Raw genomic sequence first — 21,483 nt, 5'->3', positions numbered from 1 at the left:
CCACCAAACAGCAGCAGTGGCTACTTCCAGGAGAGACGTGGCATTAGGGAGTGGTGTTTTCCTCTGTTGCTTACATGTTTCTAATTTTTTTTACATTGAAAATACCTATATATTTTGCAACCTTCGAAAAGTGGAGGGAGGAGTATAAGTGTGTGAGTGTGTTTTGAAGTAAGATACACGTGATGACTGGCCCCAGACAATGTCCGTTGGTTTGTGGCCATTGCCAAAATCGCTGCAGTACTGCAGGTGTGCATACGTCCCCCCTCCCTGCACACACGCACGCGCGCACACACACACACACACACGCAGGTCTACACATTGAACAAGAACCGCGCCGCCATGCCTGAGTATTGGCCAACAATTCGGACACAGCTCTAAGATTCTGCCCCCTCTCACGTGTCTCATGTGCTGCCCCCTAAGCCAGCCTGTTCTGAAATGAATATATTGCTTAATTTTATTTTATTTTTTTAACAGAAAAGATTCCGGCCGAAGCACAACCTGAATTGGGACCCTGGGGAGATGGCAAAGGTGAAGATGAATTATCCCCAGAAGAAATACAAATGGTAATGCTCTTCTCTGCTTAATCGTTTCTTTTTAACTGGTTTTTGTAAGACTATTTCATCGAGTAGGTCATCCTAAATGCCCTTGCCCTGATTTTTATACTGAGTTTTAAAATTTATAAATAATTTAGATACAATATTTCCACTGGATTTCTTCATTCCTAGTGTGTTTTTCATATATTTTAAATTTGCAGTAACATAATTAAAGAAGAAATTGCCTTGGAATAATTTTACTAATATTAGATATCTTTTCAGCGGCAGTAAAATGTCTTCTAGACTAAATGGTCTTTTATAATTGCCGCTCTGGAGCTTTTTAATTGTTTGAATTGCTGGTGTGATGGTAATGTGAAAAAGCATAAGTAACAGCTGAAAAATGCAGAGTAACGCCTCAGCTGCTGTTCTCAGCTCCCTTGAGCTGCTTGCCCCCCTTAGACAGTTGAAGAAAACGAGGCACGAAACCTCCAAAGCCCTCCCAAGGTCACGGAGCCTAGAGCAACTGTGCCACCGTTCACCCTGAGCCCTGGCTTTAAACCCTGCCTTTTGTCACCTGTCACAGCTCACGTGAGTCCCAGGTGGGATCTGATGGTCTAGCTGTGTGTAGCCAGCACGAGAGCCGTGTGGCAAACTCACAGCCACCTGGCAGAGGAGTCAGCCAGCCCTCTGGGGGCCCACGGAGCAGTGTCACACGCTGGTCTGCAGGCCGAGCCCTGCAAGTGTGGCCGGGGGCTGCCAAGGGCAGAGAACTGGCTCAGAATCCTCCTGCTCTCCAGACTTACTGCTTCTTCTTTAAGCCACCTCACAGGGGGGCAAGCGACTGAGTGAGCTGCCCCATGAGGTGCACGCATCAGGGCACTAGGCACACAGTGGGCACTCGTAGTTGAGTTCCCTCAGCTGAGGGGCAGTTTGTACAGAGAGGCAGTCCAGCTGTCCCCCTCACAGGGTGGGAGAGCCTGAGCAGAGCTCGGCCTCTCGGGTCACAGCTGCACATGTGTAGGCAAGGACTGTGGTGTGCTTGCTGCACCCACAGCAGGATCAAAGGGTCATGCAAGATGGCAGCTGCAACTCAGCGGAGTTTCATAGTATTTTATATGCAGTTCGGCTTCAGACACTTATCCACTGGATACGTGCTTTCCCCTTTCAAATCAGCAGCTTAGAAGCTCAGAACTGACCCAAGTGAAGGCACCATTAGCCGTGACTCTCCTGGGACTCACCTTGCAGGGCTCCCTCGGAGCTGGTGGTGCCTCCTTTGGAATGATAAGCAGAGCTAGCTTTGTCCTTTGTAGACAAGAATAATTCTGAGCTAAGGCAGGAACTCAGACACCTTAGAGTGGCCCACCAGGCCCTTCCCCTCCAGCTTCTCACGTTCCGGACGCACCCTCTGACTGTACGTGCCCAGTGCCCAGGCCCAGAGACGCATGCCGGGAGCCTCCGGCATAGGGTGGCTACAGCAGGCCTGCAGCAGGGTCCGGCTAGCCGCCGCTGCCCCCGCAGCCGGGAGACGACGCGAGCCTTGCTGGGAAGCGGCGGTGAGGCGGTGGGAGCTGCGTCAGGGGGAGCAGACGCTTGACGCTCGTCGGAGGACAGCACGCGACGCGACCGAGTGTGCGGGGCGGGCGCCTGGCGCGTTCTAACTGGGCTGGGCAGGGCAGGACGCCGGCAGTCAGGAGACGGCAGGGCACGCAGGCGGCGGGCAGCCTGGGGTGGGGCAGGACGTGATGGGTTTCATCTTGGACACGTGTGAGTTTGCGGTGCTGGCGGGGCATCCGTGGAGGTATCTGGTGGGCGTTGAGATCTGAGTTCCAGCTAGAGATACGAGTAACGGAGACAGCGCTTTGCTGGCATTTGAAACAGCGTGTACAGGGGAGAGAAGAGACGACACATCACCCGGGGACCCTCCACTGGGGGGCAGGCGGCAGCGGGGCAGCCAGCAAACGACAGGAGAGGGCCATTAGGTCACACTCCCTTGATGGCAGACGTGTCTTAAAACCTCACCATTTTTCTCAGTTTGTACAAAATAATTTTATTAATGAAAATGATGAGTCATGTTCCTCCAAATAATGAAACGTGGCCACATGTCTTTCCTGGAGATAAAAGTGTAGCCCACAGTCTCTTCATTAGGACTGGATGCATTTGTGTTAGGCAGAATGTGCCTTCCATGTAGGACTTTTCTGCTGCACCCTCCTCGTCAGGGGAATAGCTGGAGGGATAGCAGTCGTCTGCCGGGGGAGCCGGGGGAGCTTGCCTTTCTCCTGTGCGCAGCGGCCGGCAGCAGACGCCAGGTGTAGAGGCCTCTCCGTGGCTGCCTGGACGGCGGACCAGAGGGAGGCCGGCAGCAAGGGACGTGTCTGTAAACCGGCTGATGCTCGGTCCCCGGGAGAAAAGCCGAAGGAACGTGGGCTTTGGGACTAGACAGTTGTTTATGAGTCCACCTCATATCACTCACTGTCCACGTACTTTGGGGCCAGAAAATTAGCCCCGCAGAGCTTGAATTTGGCAAGAATCCACAGCCCCACAGACTCGTCGGGGATGTGAGGCTGCACGTGCGGGCGCGCGGCTGCGGCTGAGCCGATGCCGGCTCCTCACAGAAACACCAACTGTGCCCTGCCGCGTCCTCTGCACGAGCTCACATGCGGCGTAGTGGACGCCTGCAAGGAATAACGTTGGCCTCACCAGGCTCTTGTTTCCGTAGCAACTCCTGACGGCCTCGCTTCCAGGCGCCGTCCTCACTGAGAACGCGCCAGCTGTTCCATGTCACAGTGACGGGACCAGCGAGACCACCCAGATGTTCGCTGTCGCTGCAGGCGGCTTCGGCGAGGCCCGTAGGCTTCAGTGTCTTCACGACGGGCTCGTTGACGTTCCGCTAACCTCTCTTTTAATTGGGAATGATAGCCAAGTACCACATCGCGTGGCCTGACTAACCCGAATCCTACTTAAAGATGCTTAACTCTGAAAATGGAGAGAGAGAAATACTGCGCGATTGGTTTTAAATTGGAAAGCGTTGTAGCAAATTGTGGTCATAATTTATAATCACTGTTTTGGAAGTTTTCCTCGGGGTGAAATAATGAATTAAACCCTATAATAGTAATTTAATGCATTATTTCACTCATAGGAGCAGTTGTTACATGTTCCAAAACGGTTGCAGAGCATTCTGTGATTTCCACGATAAATTCCCATTTATAACTCGTGACGCAGGAGTGTTCGTGCCTCGAGTGAACACAGGTCACGTTTTGTGGTCAGGCCGCCCGCGCCCAAATGCTTTCTGACGTTGCACTGAGAACACGCCCCCTTTTCTAAGCCCACATTCGTTTTACTGCCTCCAGTGAAACCCCCTGCATTTACTAACATATTCCTTGGGATGATTTTTAAGGCATGAATGTGACTTCCGTTCTTAAATTCGCATGAAAGGTGTCCCTAGCCCCGGTCCCCTGAGGCCCTGGAAGTCCCAGGCGACTGACTGGCAGGGCTTGCAGGCTGTGGCCAACTCGACTTGCATATGAGAACACGAGAATTGTTGAGGGAATCTGGGCGCCACAGACGCCAGAGCCGCGGTCCAGACCCGGGGAGGTTCCAGGCTCACGGGGGCACAGGTGGGGGTCACGGTTATGGTCCCAGAGCCACAGGTGTGAAGGCGTTTGGCACAGAAATGGCACATCTGGAAGAGCCCAGAGAGGGCCTCAGCCAGCTTTCCAGGCCGAGCCCCGTGGGGCCCTGGCCTCTGGGGCCCTGTCCTGCCTCGCTTCCCTCGCTGCCGTTGGCCCTTTGCAGTGCGAATACTTCTCCTGGCCTCATTTTATACTCAAAAGGCCTTCGTAGGAGTGGTTTTCTTCTTAAAACTGTGGTCACGAGGATTAGATTAGGAAAAGATTTCTGCAACGACGTGTTTACAGAGTGGGTTTGTACCCTTTAAACCAGATTATAAACCCTTTTGCGGGGCTATTTGAAGGTCTCACTGACTTCTAAGTGGAATAAAGCAGTTACATAATATCGCCTAACACTCATGGAACACACGCCCGTGCCAGGTACTGCTCTGAGCCCTTCAGCGTTTATTTATGTCACCCCGGGTCATAGGGGACTGTCGCTGGCCCCATTTTACAGACAGCTCCTAAGTCCTGGACTCTGAAACATGGCGCCCCCCAGTGGCGGGGTCACCATCTGTGCCGAGGGAACTGTCGTACTTCGACGTGAGGCCTCAGTAGAGGGGGGTGGGCCGCGGAAGGGACCCCGGAAGAGTGGGCGTTCTGTCGTGCCCGCAGGACCCTGCTCGCCCACCTTCCCCATCTTCTTGGCGCCTCCACCCCTTTTTCAAGGACTGACAGATGAAGTGTTTCATAGACTGTGGCGGGTTTGTCTTCCCAGGGCCTCTGTGTGCCCCTGTCCCTGGTGCTGACCGTGGGGACCAGGCCTTGCGTTCAGCATTGCACCTTGCGAAGTCCCGGTGTGTCGGGGGGAGACAGACACCACCAGTGAGCCCCAGAAGATGAAGTTGTGTGTGCGCTTCTCGTGCCTGTGAGGATGGAAGTCCAGGAGTCACAGTGACTCTCAAGTTGGAAACCAGAGAGGTAGCAGGGTCCTTCAGAACATTGAAGGCTCATTTGTGGATCTGCAGTTGATCTTAGCCAAAAGGCCAAGAAGCAATCATTTGCTACGTATCTGGAATCTGACTCCCAGAGAGAGTAAATAATAGCAATTAACATTTATCAAGAGCATACTGTGTTCCATGTACTTCGGTTAAGCAACTGACACGTCTTCTTCCAAACAATGCTATTAAGCACTATTATTATCCCCATTTTAGTGAAGAAAACAGAGGTATAGAGAGGCTAAGTCACCAGCACAAAGTCACACGGCTTCGAAGGCGAAGCAGCCTTTCCTCCCTCCCTCAGGATCAGGCGGGAAGGGGTAAGAATCACCACGTCTATTCAACGAGGAGAAATCAGGAGGCCACACAGAGGCCAGTGACTGGTCGCGGGTCACCCAGGAAGTTCCCAAGAGGACCCTGGCATGACCACCACCTACCGCTGCCGCCTGCCATTCGGCCGCTCCCTGCCTGAGCAGGTGAGAGGTGAGGTGTGCAAGTCTGCCACTGAGACATCAGAAACCATCCTGAAGCCTCGTGCACATGGGTGTCAGCGGCGTCACCTACTCCGCCCGAGCCCCACCAGCTCGACCTTGCACTTGGCTGTGGGGAATGGGTTTTGTTTTTAAACCCGAAGCTTCCCTGTAAGCCCGCCCTCGGGATGGGGCCGCCCTCCACAGAGCTCCTGGCCTATGGCAAACCCCTCGGCCCTCACCCCACTCGGTCCCCTGAGGCATTTCTCCCACTTCTGCCAGGAGCTGGGTATTTCCCAGGGGGCAGCAGGAGCAGGGGCTGGGAGGAAGGCGGAGCCAGCGTCTGAGGCCACATGCCCTCAGGCTGGGGCGTGGACAGAGGCTTTGTCCCCAAGGGGCACTCCTGCCATAAGCCACCTCAGAACCCTAGTTGACTTTGTTTAGAAGCCTTTCATTTATTATTATTATTTTACAGATTGCAAGGACCTTGCAGCTTACAATCCCTTATTTTTTTTTATTTTTTATTTATTTTTTACACCTACAGGACCTGGTCTTCCTAGGTGGTCTCCCATCCAAGTACTAACCAGGCCTGACCCTGCTTAGCTTCTGAGATCAGACGGCATTGGACTTGTTCAGGGTGGCGTGGCCATAGACTGTTTAGAAGCCTTTTAGAAGCATAAAATGACTGTGGATTTAAAAGGGCAGGGCCATATTTTGTCATTAGAAAAATTCAAAGACAGTGCCCTCCCCCCCCCCCCCCCCGCCCCAAAACACAAAACACCTGAGTAGTACTTGAGGGTAATAGCCAAAGTAAATTAGCACCTACCTGCTGAAGTAATTGTATTTTTCCTTAAAACTGAATTCTGGAGTAAGTGTTGACAGCTGATACTTTCAAACTCAAAAGTGAAATCCTAGTCTCCTAAACAGCTACCTTGATGCATAATTAGCGGGGCCACTCCACCGAGCCGTGCGGCCAGGACCGCCAAGGCTGGCCGCGCCCCTCGGCGTGGGAACCGCACCGTCAGTGGGGACGGGCACTCGGGCTCCGGCGACTGGATGAGACGCTGCGCTAGGGGCAGCGACTCGTGGAGCCTGTTTCCTTCCCACAGCGGGGCGTCTTTGCCCTGACGCCCAGGGTCTCTGGCAGTGCCTGCCACAGTGACCCCGTGGAGGCGCTCGGGGGCAGACCGAGGCTTCCGTGCAGGCGTCCCTCGGGGTCTGGAGCTGTGCGATGTCGTCTTAGTGTGCGTCTTTCCCTGCAGTTCGAACAGGAGAACCAGCGCCTCATCGGCGAGATGAACAGCCTGTGTGACGAGGTGAGGTACGTGCACCATGAGCCGGTGACCTGGTGGACAGCTTCCCAGGACCTGGGACCTTTCTTCTTCTACGTTGCATCCACCTATGGCCCCTGGGCCAAATGCTGCGCCCTGAGCCATTTGGGGGTGGGGGAGCCGCCCAAATTCACCAACTCCCCTCCACTGTGGGTCTGTGGGAGGTGGCCCCCGCCTGCTGCTGGGGCCCCGGGAGCCACAGTGTCCAGAGATCAACAGTGACGGCAGACTGCGCCCAGCGCAATCAACACGCTGTGTCGGGGGCCGTCTACACGTCCCTCCCATGAGATGCCATGGCCTCGGGAAGGGCAGCTGACAAAGGGACGCCGCCTTCTGCAAGTAGCTCCACTGGGGTGTGTCTGCTCCGTCACCAAACAGACGGCCGTGGTCACACGCACGTACGGGCGCCAGCGCTGGTGACACACTCGGGAGCCGCCTCCTGGGGCTGTTTGGAGCCCCTGACAGGAGGGCCTGCAACCCGGCGCCCTGCGGGCACATCCCGAATGAAGCGAGCCCGAGCGTCACATCGTGTGTCCCTGGTGACGAGCCGGCCTCCCTCTGCCAGCCGCCCTGCTCCTTCCTCGGAGGCCGTCACACTGTCCCACCCTCTGCTCCTTGCCGTTCTTGTGGGAGGGGACTTGGCCGCGACACAGCCCACCCCCCTCACTTTCTGTCCCTGCTGTCACTGCTCGTGCTGGGACAGCGGTCACATTCAGCCTCCTTTCTAGACACCACCGCCCCAGCCTGCCCCCGGCTCATCCACGCTCCCCGACACACGGAAACACTGAGCACGGATATTTCCCAAAAAGACCAGAGAAGTGTTTTCTTTGAACAGGGAATGGGTTTGAGTGGCAAATATACTCTCACCCTTAACCTACTGAGTGGGAACAGAGTTGGGTTGTCACATCCTCTGACCATTTCTTTTGACTCCTCTCCATGTGTCACGGGTTACTGGGCCAGGCACAGGCCTTCACGCTAGGAGACTTTGCCTTTCGTAAGTGGGGCACGGCCAAGTGCTCCGGCCCCACACACGGACTCCTAGGCAGGGGCCTTGCGGGGCAGCTCACACGGGAGGGCGGGGTTCCAGACAGTCCCGTGCACCCCACTAGCTGAGAGGCATTCAGGGGAACTGGTAGGGGAAGGACCCCTCCTCTGCCCATCTCCTTCCCCGAGTCCAAAGTGGTATCTGTCCCCTCCCTCCCTCACGGATGACACGGTGTCCCCTCTGTCCCTCAGATGACATGGTGTCCCCTCCCTCCCTTACGGATGACATGGTGTCCCCTCCCTCCCTTACGGATGACATGGTGTCCCCTCTGTCCCTCAGATGACATGGTGTCCCCTCCAGCCCTCACGGATGACATGGTGTCCCCTCTGTCTCTCACAGATGACATGGTGTCCCCTCCATCCCTCACGGATGACATGGTATCCCCTCCATCCCTCACAGATGACATGGTGTCCCCTCCATCCCTTACGGATGACATGGTATCTGCTCCCTCTCATGGCTGATGTGGTGTCCCCTCCCTCTCAAACACCTTCACTTAGAGACAGTTTCTCTAGACACATGTGACAGTCCTGTTAAGATCACCAAGTACTAATGGTTCATATGTCATCTGTTTTGTTGTAAAGGCAAATCGAAGGGAAAGTGGTTGAAATTTCCAGACTCCAGGAGATCTTCACAGAGAAGGTTTTACAGCAGGTAAGAGCGAAGGCAGCTGCTTTAATTTCCGTCTTCTGAGAGGACTGTGCCAGGTCCTCGGGACGCTTCTGAAGTCTGCTGTCTGCAGCTGCGTGCGGGTGCAGGGCGTGCGGGGACAGCTCCGGGCAGCTGCCCGCTGTGCCGCATGGTCAGCCGGCCCAGGGAGGGGAGGCGCGGGGCTGGGCGGCCCCCTCTGTGACGGAGCGGCCTTGCCAGCCGTGGGTCCCACGGTAGCCCAGGGCAGGCGCGATGCCCCATGGGCAGCAGCGTCTGCATCAGCTCGTCGCGGGGCTCAGCCCCCTCGCGGTGCCGGCTCCGGGCCACCTCCCAAGTGGGTGTTCGGTTCTGATTGTCTTCCAGCCAGAAACTGGCAAAATCTGTACAGACCTGATAAGTTAGCCTCTCAGCCTCCACAGACTGCGGGGCTTTGGAACGGTCACTTTCCTCCGCTGAGTTAAGCTGCGCTAGTTGACTGCACTGCACCCCGGAAGCTGCCCCTAGGCCACCCAGCCAGGCAAGGCTCCGTAACGAGGCGCACGTTCAGGGTCGTGAGGGCTGCCCCTCAACGCTTGGGAGCTGTGCCTTCCCTCGGAAGCTGCCGGGCCTCCCATCAGCCGCCCACCGGCCCAGCAGGAACCTCCTGCAGGGCACACGACCCCTTTCAGAGGCAGCTCAGCTAGTCGGACGCCAGCGGCGTCGGGTGACCCGGGGGGTGAGCGCAGGGAACGTTACTCCGAGGTGCGGCTGTGACCCGGCGCAGCCGGTAGCTGCTGGCAAAGGGCGCAGCGTGAGCCGCACCGTGGAGCCCGGGCTGCGGAGCAGTCACAGTCACAGTCACGCTCACGAGCGCCGCTTCCGCTCCTGCTCCCAGCCCGGCTGTGCACGGCCACGGAGCCTAGGTCAGCAGGCAGCACTGTGCCTGCCCCCAGGGACCCAGCTCCCCGTCTCCCCGTCTCCTCACCCCCAGCAGCCTGGCCTGGGCCCCGGGGAGGGGTCTGCAGAGCCCGCTGCGCCTTCCCCGGCTGCCCCGGAGCCTCCAGCCTGAGGGGTCAGCTCTGTCTGTTTTCGTCTGTGAGACCAGCTTTTCTCCAGGACGCGGGCGCTGCTCAGCTCCCTCTGCGACTCTCTGGCCGCGGTTGCAGAGCGCGGCAGCCTGGCCCCCACGTCCCCAGACTAGGTGGCCTCTCCTGGGAGCCAGCGGGCGTGCCCTCCTCTTCACAGTGCTGTATCGGTTAGGGTTCCCTCACACCCCCGAGAGCACGTTCCCGCCCCCGCCACCCCACACCTGCAGGGCGGGGACCTTGCGCCCCTCAGACCGGCCTGGCACTGGCACTGTGTGGTGGCTGCTCAACAGCCAGCCGTTCCATGTAGGAGACCAGGACCTCGTGTTTCTTAAGCTTTTCAAGTATTTGGAGTACTTTTTGTAAACATCTCATTTTGATTTTTAAACTTTAGCCCATTTATAGAGATACAGTGGTGAAGCGGTCCTGTTTTGAAGCCAGCATGTTTGCAAACACGTGCACTTGAAGCTTACTTCTCTGGACTTCGCAGTGGGGAAGCCCCTGGTGTGCGGTGGCTGCTCTGTAGTCGGCAGCTCTTATGTGTGTCCCTTAGCATCCGGCAAGCGGCACAGGAGAGGCGGCAGGTGGGGGTGGACTGGGTTCCAATCCCAGCCCTGGCCCTTGGTGGCTCTGTGACTTCAGGCAAATTGTAAACCTCTGAGCCTTAAATTTCCCTTCTGGAAAACGGGCGTTGTCTGTTCTCGGGGTGCCGTGAAGATTCACGGGTCCACGCGTGTCAAACCCACAGCCCTCAGTCGGCGGGAGCTGCTGTTTGTATCGTGCACTGGGGGGCGCGGGGGGCACGTGTGTTCGCTGCCCTCTTTTCTCCCACAGGAAGCCGACATTGACAGCATCCACCAGCTCGTTGTCGGGGCAACCGAGAACATCAAGGAGGGTAACGAAGACATCAGAGAGGTGTGTACCCCCGGGCCCCGGCCCCACCGTAGCGTTAGCTCCACGTCGGTCTCGCTGGGGACGCGCCCCCAGGGCTGACCTTGCTGGACGGCCACGGCCCACCCCGCCAGGCCCAGGGCCCCGCCGTTACTGAGAGGCGGTGGCTCACCACCTTCCAGAGGAGCGATCTGGGGTCAAGGGCTCTTCTCCGCAAGGGTCTGACCCTTTCCTGGACTTAGGGTGCCGCTGGAGAAGCCCCGGGCACTGCGTCTGGGGCCACCACAGCTGACTGTTGAATGGACCTTGTCTTCTGATCATGGTCCTCTGGTTTGGGCTGATGTGGGACCGTCCGGGGCCACCTCCACCATGGCGTTGCTGGGGACACCAGCCAGGGCAGACAGCTTTAACCCAGGCACAAAGGGGAGCCGTGCTGGGGTGTCGGTTTCCCGGGACATTGTGCGGGACCGCCAAGGAACGGTCACCTGGGAGGAAAGTGCCACCTGTCTGCTCATGGGGTTTAAACTGACTCTGGTTTTGCTTAATAATTAAGCCGCCTGTCAGGGTGCAGGTAGGACGGAGCAGCACGCAGTTCCCGCCACGGCAGGGAGCGTGTGTGCGATCAGCGGGGGCTCCGAGGGCCTCGCCCGCCGCACTGTGGGCCGCAAATGCCTGTGCCCCCATCCCCCAGGCCATCAAAAACAACGCGGGCTTCCGAGTGTGGGTGCTCTTCTTCCTGGTGATGTGCTCCTTCTCGCTGCTCTTCCTCGACTGGTACGACAGCTAGCCGCCCTGTCGCTCCGCAGCTGGCCGCCGTGGTCTCCGGCGTCGAGCAGCAGTGACCAGGTTTTACCAGAGCCACGCGGGGGGAGGGGGGAGGCAGACGACCGCTCTCAGAGGGGACACCCAGACCCGTGGTTTTAAGCCCATTTAGTAGCAGGAAAGCAGTGAACACAAACGGAAAATGGTCTGTGGCAGTCATGGCAGTGGGGGTGCGGGGAGACGCCTGCCCCTCCCTCCCAGGGCTTCAGAAAGAACGCGGAGCAGTTACACCAAAAACAATCACATCTCCGTTCTCCTGAGGCTCCCTGCCTGCCTGAGCCGGCTGACACAGCCTCGCTGCACCGTGGAAAAGCGCCTTTGCCTTGTCAGTCTAAGTAACGTGACGACAGCCACTTAGGTACTGTCAGTGGGTCCCAGTTCAGAAACGCGGTGGCCGCCTCCCAGCGCCTGTTCCTGACCAGCGGGCAGGAGGCCCACAGGCAGGGGGCCCAGGAGCTTTGTTCAGAGGGGGAGATGGCGCCCTGGGGGAGCGGGGCCTGTGCATCCGACCTCCTGGGAACGTGACTGGGAACGAATGCCTGTGTGTGAAGGCAAGCACGAGCCACGAGCCATGTCCACGCGGAAAGCGTCCTGTGTCAGCAGGGCCGCCTCGCCGTGGGTGTAGACGCTCACCGCACAGTCTGCGGGCAGCCACGGGGACCTGGGTTCTTTATTTGCACAGTGAAAATGTCAGAAGTTACATGTGCATGAACTCGCAGTCAATAAAGCGCACATCTAGGAAACACGAATGGGGCTTGCCATGGCGCCGTGACTTTGTTTACAGACGTGTGCGGGAAACCTGGCACGCGGGTATGACTCTGCCTGCCTTCCGCAGCCTGGCAGCACGTGACGACGACGCACACGCACTGACTGCCCTGCAGCCAGGTCAGTCTCCAAACCCCCTGGATAAGAAAGACGTTTTAGAAGCACATTGCAAGAAACGGTACTGGAGTTGGCCGCGATCACCATGCTTGTTCGCAACGTATCTTACACTATGTCGTTTATTTTTGATCTAAAAAACAGTGAAACTTGACACGTCCACCAGAAACAATACATTCAAATGACATGGAAGAAAATGTCTGAATATCTTTGTTCTATTTAATTGTCTTACACACTTAGTTTATCTAATGGGCAATTTTGTAAACATTTAATGTCAAGATTCAGATCGAAACCATTTTCTTACAAAGATTGTGAGTTGAAATGTCATAATTGGACTTGCGAGGTGCCACACCAGCCCCCCCACCCCACCAGCCTTTCCCGCCCGCTGCTTACATCAAAGGAGTTACATCTGTTTCACGAAATTAAAATTAAAGTGGCCTTGGCTCACCAGCAGTTACATTTTCCCGCCCAGCTAATGTTTTAAAAACCAACTTGCTCACAGGGCCAATGGTGCAGATTTATCCATAGCGGAGTGAACAAAGGGGCCCATGGGGTTCCAATCCTATCTGCACGTCACAGCAGACACACGACCTACAGGGAGTCGGCGCTCGCAGCCCCAGGTCATCTCTCCAGCCCCTCACCTCATGTGCTTTGCCATAAGCGACATGCACTTGAGCAAAACACAGCCTGATGGTGACTGGGGGCACCTGTCCTGCATACACGCCCGCTCACTGCGCCATCTGACGGTGGGGGGGTGGCGTGCAGCTGCTCTGAGCAAAGCGGGGGGTCAGTCTAGATACGCTAGGGTGAGGTCTGCACATGGCAAGGGGGTTTAAAACGGTCAACTCCACGAATGCCCCATTTATCCGAAGTCCAAACCCCTTGCACATCCGGGGTAAATTTATTTTTGACCGCATCCAACAAATCCCAGTAAAGGAGCTAAATCAAGATTCCTTAACACGAAAAGCGGCGTCAGAGCTCGCCGAGCCCGTGGCGGGCCTGCAGCGCGTCACGTCGCGAAGCAGCGTTAGCAGAAGCGGTGGCACCATAAATGAGTGACCTCTAAATTACCGGTAATTATTTTTGATGAAATGTCCCTCCAAGTCCCTTCGTCACCTCCAGACTGTTAGGAACCTGCCCCTCGCTAAGCCGCCTTCTCTGCGGCTTCAGTCTCCTGCTCGGACAGCTTCTCTTCCGACAAGACCGACATCCAGGGCGAAACCGAGCGGCTGATGCTCTGCTTGGCCAGGTCGTAGTGGTTGACGATGGCGTAAAATTTGTCCGGGGAGTGGGCGTCCTGCTCCGCGTAGTAGGCCGCCAGGCCGTCGGGAATGCACTGGGCATTCTGAAAGACAAGAAGCCACTGAGACGCGGGACATGGGAGGGGGCACCCAGCAGGTACTCGGCACGGGCCCTCGCGTGCGGCCCAGTGACCGCCTGACCCGTCTGTCCCAACAGGACAGCCATAGCTAACGAGGTCTCACGCTTCACTGGGGCCTCACGCTTCACTGAGGTCTCACGCCTGCTGTCAGTAAGTCTAGAAAACAAAAGATCTGACACGTCTAGCAATAACACAGTCGAAGGGACTTAGGCAGTCAGGGCCCTCTGCGCCCTACCAGGTGACGGGCGGGGGGCAGAGGACCCGGAGGGGAGCACGATGGAGGCGCCGGGGACGGAGGCAGGGGTCTGAGGGCCAGGCCACCACCTAAGGGCCTGTTGTGTGACCCTGTGACTGAGCACAGCAAGAAGTCACCAAGGACCTCAAGAGGGCACACTGAGGGGGCTGTCCCCTAACAAGGAAGAGGCTTCGTCCCTACGGGCCACAGAACCGACAGGGAGGGCAGGGGGCTTCAGACGGCAGGAAACACCTACGGTCACTTTTGAGATTCTGACGTCCAGGCATTTTGCCAGGTGACCAGTCCACAGCTCTCACGAGCTCATGCAGTCTGGGGCCCAAGGCTGCCTCCTGTCAGCCCAGATGTGACAGTGCCCAGCCTGGTCCAGCCCTGCCCCACGAGCTAGTTCATCGCTCCTGGGTCTGAGGCGGTGGTGGGCGGGTGAAGGATGGGGCCTGGCCTCAGGGGAAGGGGACTTAGGGCGCTGGGGTCTTGCAGAGGGTGTGAAGTCAGTCCCCGCAGCAAGCCCCTGCACGCTGTCCCTTCAGCCAGGGCCTGTGGCACTGCCATGGCTGTTTCCCTGTTCGTGTTGCTATAGCGACCCAGAGATGAGTGACTGCCACTGCTTCAGGGAGGGTGGCAAGTGAGACGCTCGCGCCTTTCCCCTCAGCCCCGCGGAGAGTTGATCCTCCAACCCCTCAGCTCACTGAACCTGCAATGTGAGGATCACAAATACCTGCCAGCCCCCTTGAGCACGAAGAGCTATTTCCAGAAGGAGATGACAGGGCAGGCAGCATGTTCACCCAGCGTCTCAGTGGGTGGGAGCGGGAGGAGCTGGGAGGAAAAGCTCAGCTTTGGAGAAAGGCCCTGTTAGCAGCCGAGTTGCCTGGAGTTCAGGGTCCCTGAGCCTCAGCCCCCTCATCTTTAAAATGGGGCTGATGAGTCACCGCCCAGGTCACTGCAAGGACTACAGTCAACATACAGTAGCTCAAGTAAGAAGCCAGGGCGTGCCCAAGGTCACAGAGGACAGAAAAAAGCCGGAAGGGGCACCAACGAGGCGAAGCCCGACACCCAGGGTCCTGACCCCGTGTCGGGAGGCGCGCGCACTCTGCAGCGGCAAACAGTCCCCTGGGCCTCACAGCCCAGGGAAGGCTCTGCAGTCCGCAGCCTGCACTTCGTCCTCTCCGCCTGCTACTTGCCACCTGAGACAGCTGGCACCTGCTGGGCAGTGCGACTCCACTCAGCGCTGGGACGTGGCCTCCAGGCGCCCAGGCCAGGGGGCGTCACGGACATTAGGGTGTGGCCCACAGGCTGCAAGAAGAAAATGCTGAGAGCTGCGCTGGGGGGTGGTGGTGGGCAAGATCCCCAGGGGGCACACGGGAGCTGCATGAAGGTGGGAGCTCCAGGGGGCACACGGGAGCTGCATGAAGGTGGGGGGCTCCAGGGGCACATGGGAGCTGCATGAAGGCGGGGGGCTCCCTGGGAAGCTGCAGCCCGGCCCCCTTCCTGCCGCCATGCCGATGGAATCAGGGCTGCACATCACCTGTGGCGGGCTTGGGGAGGTCACCAACCCCTCCCTGCACCTTGTCCCTCAGCCAGAAACTGAAATAATCAGTCCGGTGAGGTAGTGCGAGGCAGCGTGTTCCCAGCAGCCCCTGGCACACGGGCCTCCGCGCTACTAAGTCTTCCTCGAGCCCCACTGTGAACACGTGTCAGGGAGTCCACAGGGAGCAACACATGGAAAGCCTACAGCATCTGGGGCTACTTCCCCGCTCGTAAACACTCAGGCAGAAACCCAGCTTCCTCCCCAGCCCACAGCTGCCTCTTACACCTCCCTGGTAACACCTTGCTCGGGGCAGCAGCCTGTCCACACCCACGGCCCCAGGGACACAGGCGCCTGGGCCTGGGGGTCAGTGGGCCCAGCCCAGTCTGTCCTCACCAGCCTGGCAGCTCACCTGGCTCATTCGGATCCCAGCCCAAAAGAGCCCTGTGGAAGGAGGGGGCCCCAGGAAGCTCCCAGAGCAGAGACCTGACTGCTCTGTGCCCACCCTGTCCCCAGCGGCCACGCGGGAGGCCACACTTAGTAAACATGGAACATGTGAATGAGTGAATGACGAGTGTGTGCGTGGGCTGTGGGGTGTGGCCCAGGCAGGACGAACATCTATGCACGTTCCTGCTGGTAAACAGGGTCTGGTGCCCCCCGACAGGGTTTCCGGCAGTCAGAGACGACAGTGTGGAAGCCCCTGTGCGCTGGTGTCCGCCTGCGCTACACACACACGCAGGAAGGAGGGAGGGTCTGTCGCCAACACCCACGCCCCCCTTCCTCCGGCTTCAGCCAGGGCCCGTGGGATACTGACCAGCAGTGCCCAGCCCTCCCAGCTGCGTTGTCCAGGAAGGACCGCCCTCCTCCCCATTAGATGCCCATGGAAGATGCCGAAGTCCCAAGAGATGCATCCAGACCCTCTATCGGAGGCCTCTGCCCTCCCCGGGCTGCCTGTGCTCCAGGGCCACTTGCAGGCGCCCACCCCTCTGGCACTGCTGCATCTGAGAACCGGGGACCCCTCTCCCGACTCCACTTGGTCCAGGTGCCGAGCCCGCCCCTCCTCCAGGTGGAGAGAACGAGGCGAGAGGGAAACCCGGCCCCTCCTGGCGGGGCTGCTGCCCGTTCTTTGTGAGCGGTCTGTCTGGATGGGGACCTCCAGCCCCACGACGACAGCCCCTCTGAGCCGCCTGCTCTGGGCCAGGCCCTCACCTCATCCCTCCCCTGTCTCCAGCCCAATGTCACATGGTTTCCCCCTCTCGGTCCCTAGTACCTGACCAGTCCAGACCCTCACCTCTTCCCTAGTCCATAGCAGCAGCCTCCTGGGGCATCTCACGACCTCCTGTTGCTCCCCTCCGACCTCCAGCCTCCCCAGGCCACCCGAGTGACCATGCCATCACTTCTGCTCCCCTGGGGGCCTTTGCCAGGCTCTCTGGTCTGGCCACAGCCGGCTCATCTCCCACTGCCTCCCACCGCCAGGCCGGCCCAGCACGCCCTCCTCCCCCACCGGCTCGGCCCGGCCGGCCTGCAGTGTCTGCCCGCGGGCTCGCTCGGCCAGGGCCAGCCCACCCGTCTTCAGAGCCCCCTGGGTCAGCTTTGTCTAAACTTATAAGCCTCCCAGCTGACCCCAGACTCCTCCAGCACCTGCCCGGGACGTGGACAGCGGCTTCTCTCTGCCCACATGTGCCTCTCCAGGTCCCCGAAGGCTTCCTCATAAGCTTCCTACTCAAACTCGGCCCCCCTTCTAGAAGCCGCGGCCCCATCCTGCTCTGCGTTTCCATTTCCTGTGCTCGCGACTCTCTGACTCCGTAACAATGCCTCCGTGTTTCTTCTGAGGACGTCGGGGAGCTTCGCAAAGGCAGCCCTTTACCCGACTGGCTCCTGCGGTGCTCCAGCTGCAGTGACCTGCATGTGGCAGGCACAGCACGCACTTGCGGGGAGGAGAGATGACTCACGGAGCCCTCAGTACCCCGGACGGAGGCGGAAGAGGCTCAGGGGGCCGGGGAGGTGGATTCCAGCCTCGCCTGCTGTCTCGGCGAGGGCCCTGCCACCTCACCTCGGCGACACCCAGACCAAAGCCACCAGTGACCGAGGACAGACCAGGCCTTTCCTCGCCACGCTGGGCTCTCCTGCTGTGACTTCGGAGACGCCCAGTCCCGGGAAGCTCAGAAGGCGGCGCGGTGCGGGGCCGAGGCCGGGTGTGCGGGAATGGAGCGCGCCCTCGCCGCACGCATCCCCCTCCCGGCCTCCTCGCCGCACGCATCCCCCCTTTATCTTCGCCCCCCCACCCCGTTGTCCGCGTGTGCTGTGTGCCAGGCACAGCTCTGTGGATCAGGCGTCACACCCGCAAAGACCCCCCACGAGCGTGGCCCCCGGTGCAGCAGCGGGAGGGCGGGGCGGGTGCCAGCCCCGCCACTCGGATGCCTGCCTGGCCCGCAGGTGCTGCGAGGTCACGGGAGACGCAGGGTGCGGAGGCGTCTGGGGCGGGGTGGGGAGGGGCGGGCTTTACCTTGAGGATGGACCCATCAGGGCACAGGCGTTCGTGCTTGTACACCTTGTACACCACCAGGAAGACGACGCAGGTGAGGAAGGCCAGGGCGAAGAAGACCAGCACGGACACCTGCGGGCAGAGGCGGTGTCAGGGCGGCCAGACGCGCGCGCGCAGGTGCACGTGCACGCCGAAAACGAGGAGCCCAGGGGGCGGGGGGGACGAGGGGGCAGCACGATCGCTTTTCCCTAGACGGCTTTTTGTGCTGTTCTCATTTTCACCACACCCGTACGTCACCCTTTAATTTATGAGCTACCTATTTCAGTATTCCAGGCCCTGTGAGAGCTTGGGGTACAGATATGATCGAGCGTCATGGGCACCTGGACACATGATTGACGGTCTGCCCGTCTGACTGCCGCCAGTCACCAAGGTGATGCAGCTAATCAGCTGTTCCACAGATGTCTCCTGAGACCTGGGCACCGGGCCTGCCCTTGAGCTGGGACCAGCTGAGCAGGAAGGGCAGAGCCTGGGCCCCCCTCACCCCTGCCCTCGACAGTGTCCTGTGTGCTCAGTGTGTGTCCCCCCCACCCCCCGGAGGGCAGTCTCTGTGAGCACGGGGTGTCGGCTTCCCTCACCGCTGCGGGCGGAGTGGCCAGCGCGGTGTGTGCCACCCAGCTCATGGTACAGGCTCGGCTAACGCTGGAGGACAGACGCCAGACAGCATGAGACAAGCATGGAGGTGGGGGATCTCACCCCAGCGGAAGGACGTGGGGCGTGGGGGACAACAGGACACTGGCCCTGGGCCTGGACGCTGCTCAGGGACTGCCGGGGGCCACCTGGCGGGGGCAAGAGCGTGTCCAGAGGCCAAAAGGGCCTGCAGATGTGTGGCAGGTGGTGAGGTGTGAGCCCGCCCACTGACAGCCGGCCGCCCTGCCCTGGCGAGCAGAGGGACGGCTTTCAGGGGAGGGGACAGGCAGCGGGGCGCTGGCACAGGGCAGGGGCTGGTACACATGAGCCCCTCAACTTATCCATTCATCAGTCAATGTACACTTAGGTTGCTTCCATGTTTTAGCTATGGTGAATAATACTGCTATAAAAATAGGTGTACAAATATTCGCCGGACCTCTTCAGGCTCTGGAAGAACACCTGCAACTTGTGTTCCCCTGCTGGCCACTCACAGCTCCACAGCCTCCAGGAGGCTGCAGGAGGCCAGGGCGAGTCCCCAGCTCGTCTGGGGAGACCCTCGGGCACCGTGCAGTGAGCCCCACCTCCGGTCCCAATACCACCTCTCGGAGCCCCCAGTCCCCATCTGCGAAAGGAGAACAGGGCGTCTCCGGCCAGGCTCCCGGTGATGTGCGAATGTGTGCGTGAGGACCTGGTTACAAACTGCACAGCATGTTCGCCTGGAAGGCCTGACGCTGTGGGACATCGGAGGCCACCAGGGGTAACACTCCTGCCCTCCAGGAGCCCTGTCGCCCTCTGCACCCAGCATAGGCACGGCCACCGGGGTCCGAGTTCTGTGACCCTGGGAGCCCCTGAAGGTGTCTGAGCCACAGCCCCCTCACCTGTGACACAGGACAGCCCCCCGCTCCCAGACCGAAGAAAGAATGCACGGGGTGAAGAATTGTGACGTCTACCACAGCCGTTGTCTGTCGTCACTGTCCCCCGTGCCCTGCCTTGTTTCCCAGGGCCCGGAGTCACCAGGTGCATCCTGGCTACTGGGAGCCTGGCCGGGGCCGGCCAGCCGGCAGCTCAGAACGGAAAGCCAGGGCCTGCCATGCCAGGCTGGCCTCACTCAGGTGCCCTCCTCCCCTGCCCACCCCGCTCCAGGCCAGCTCGGCACCCGCCCTCCCCCAGCCCGCTGCTCCCCCTCCCCACACGGCCACCTGCCACCTGCCATACCCACCCCGGCCATGTCCCCTCACCCAGGGGACAGCCCCTCACATCCCCAGGCAGGCAAGAAATCTCTGAGCCACCGCCGATGAGGCCCTTCTTACCCATGCCTACATCCCATTGGTCCCTGTCACTTCTCTATCCTCCAGCCCTCCTTGTCCCTTCCCATGACCCCGGGACTGTCGGGGCCACGACCCTACAGGGCAGAGAAGCTGCACAGCAAAGCAAGGGTCAGCAGAATGAAAAGGCAGCCTATTGAACGGGAGCAAATATTGATAATGAGTTAATATCCGAAACATATAAAGAACTCACACAAGAGCAAAACAAACAAACAAACAAACTAAAAGCAATCCCACTTTCAAAAAGTGGGCAGAGGATCTGAATAGACATTTTTCCAAAGAAATGCAAATGGTCAACAGGTATATGAAAAGATGCTCAATGTTACTAATCAGGAAAATGCCAATCAAAACCACAGTGACATATCCCCTTACACCTGTCAGGATGGCGACTGGCTGTGAACGGACTGGCGAGGGCGCGGGGGGAAGGGAGCCTCGTGCACGGCTCGTGGGAGTGTAAAGTGGTGCGGCCGCTGCGGAACACACGTGGAGCTTCCTCGAAAAATTAAAACCAGAGCTACCGTACGACCCAGCAATCCCACTTCTGGGTATTTATCCAAAGAAAATGAAAACATGCACTTGAAAAGATCTCTGCACCCCCGTGTTCACCGCAGCAGCCTAGGCGCCCATTGATGGGCGTGACCTAGACTCACCGCGGTAATAATTTTGCAATATATTCAGGCATTGACTCATTGTGATGCTCTCCTGAAAGTAACAATGCTGGATGTCAATTATATCTCGGTAAGAAAAGAATGTGATCTCAGGTTCTGGGGAGACGGGGCGCCCTTAAAGCTGCCCCTCGAATGTGGACGCTGCCTCGGGGTTTGGATCAGAGCACCCCGCTGCTTAGGTTTAAAAATAGCCCAGGGCTCTCCCCGCAGGGCTGTGGGGAGCCACTTCCTCCGGGCTCTCCTCCTGGAACCCCGCCTGGGCCTTTTACCCAGGACTCCGGGGCCTGATGACTGAGGAGCTCACAGAACCAAGAAATGAGAAGGTGACAGTCCCCGGAACCACTGAGGGAGAAGGGAAGAAAAATCTGCTGAAGGTTGGAGTTGCGACATTAATTTCTTAAAGCAAGATAATGATGACGGTCGCCATATTGGTTGCCTTTTCCTTTCATGAACAATTTCTCTGAAGCATGCAATGCTGTTTGGTAGCATTTTACCCACAGTAGAACTTCTTCATAATTGGAATCAATTCTTTCACCGACAACTGCTGTTTTATTGCAGCAATGATTACATAATAGTCTAAATATTTGTTGTCATTTCAACAGTCTCCACAGCATCTTCACTAGGAGTACATTCCATGTCATTGAACCACTTTCTTTGACAATCCATAAGAATAACCTCTTATCCATTAAAGTGTATCATGAGGTGGCAACAATTCGATCACAGTTTCAGGTTTTAAATCTAATTCTCGTTGTCTTGCTATTTCTACCATCTGCAGTCATCACCTCTACTGAAGTCATGAACACTCAAAGTAATTTGTAAGGTTTACGGTCAACTTCTACATCACCCCTATTATTGTTGATATCAGACTTCGTG

At 58.3% G+C, this 21,483-nt stretch overlaps 2 protein-coding genes across 7 annotated transcripts in view; one reads left to right on the top strand and one right to left on the bottom strand.

Moving 5' to 3' along the window:
- STX18 (syntaxin 18) overlaps window positions 1-12,593 on the top strand; it is a 112,349-nt gene extending 99,756 nt beyond the window's left edge. For 3 of the 5 annotated variants that reach the window (XM_025051859.1, XM_006918995.3, XM_025051861.1), the window contains 5 exons: window positions 475-563; window positions 6,869-6,927; window positions 8,564-8,633; window positions 10,529-10,609; window positions 11,277-12,593. In XM_025051859.1, coding sequence (XP_024907627.1) covers window positions 475-563; window positions 6,869-6,927; window positions 8,564-8,633; window positions 10,529-10,609; window positions 11,277-11,372 — 395 coding nt within the window. In that variant the 3' untranslated portion in view covers window positions 11,373-12,593. The remainder of the gene's footprint in view (window positions 1-474; window positions 564-6,868; window positions 6,928-8,563; window positions 8,634-10,528; window positions 10,610-11,276) is intronic. The other 2 variants (XM_025051860.1, XM_015594940.2) reach the window with 1 other exon arrangement.
- Window position 12,594: 1 nt separating this feature from the next.
- The window catches only part of NSG1 (neuronal vesicle trafficking associated 1), a 22,950-nt gene continuing 14,061 nt past the window's right edge, over window positions 12,595-21,483 (bottom strand). Inside the window, exons 3-4 of one of the 2 annotated variants that reach the window (XM_006918996.3) lie at window positions 17,952-18,062; window positions 12,595-13,631 (exon numbers count right to left, since the gene is read on the bottom strand). In XM_006918996.3, coding sequence (XP_006919058.1) covers window positions 13,431-13,631; window positions 17,952-18,062 — 312 coding nt within the window. In that variant the 3' untranslated portion in view covers window positions 12,595-13,430. The remainder of the gene's footprint in view (window positions 13,632-17,951; window positions 18,063-21,483) is intronic. The other variant, XM_025051862.1, reaches the window with a different exon arrangement.

This window comes from Pteropus alecto, unplaced genomic scaffold, assembly GCF_000325575.1.
Source record: "Pteropus alecto unplaced genomic scaffold, ASM32557v1 scaffold5, whole genome shotgun sequence".
Taxonomy (NCBI): domain Eukaryota; kingdom Metazoa; phylum Chordata; class Mammalia; order Chiroptera; family Pteropodidae; genus Pteropus; species Pteropus alecto.
Note: the sequence above shows the minus strand (reverse complement) of the source record. Positions and strands in the feature narration are given on the sequence as shown.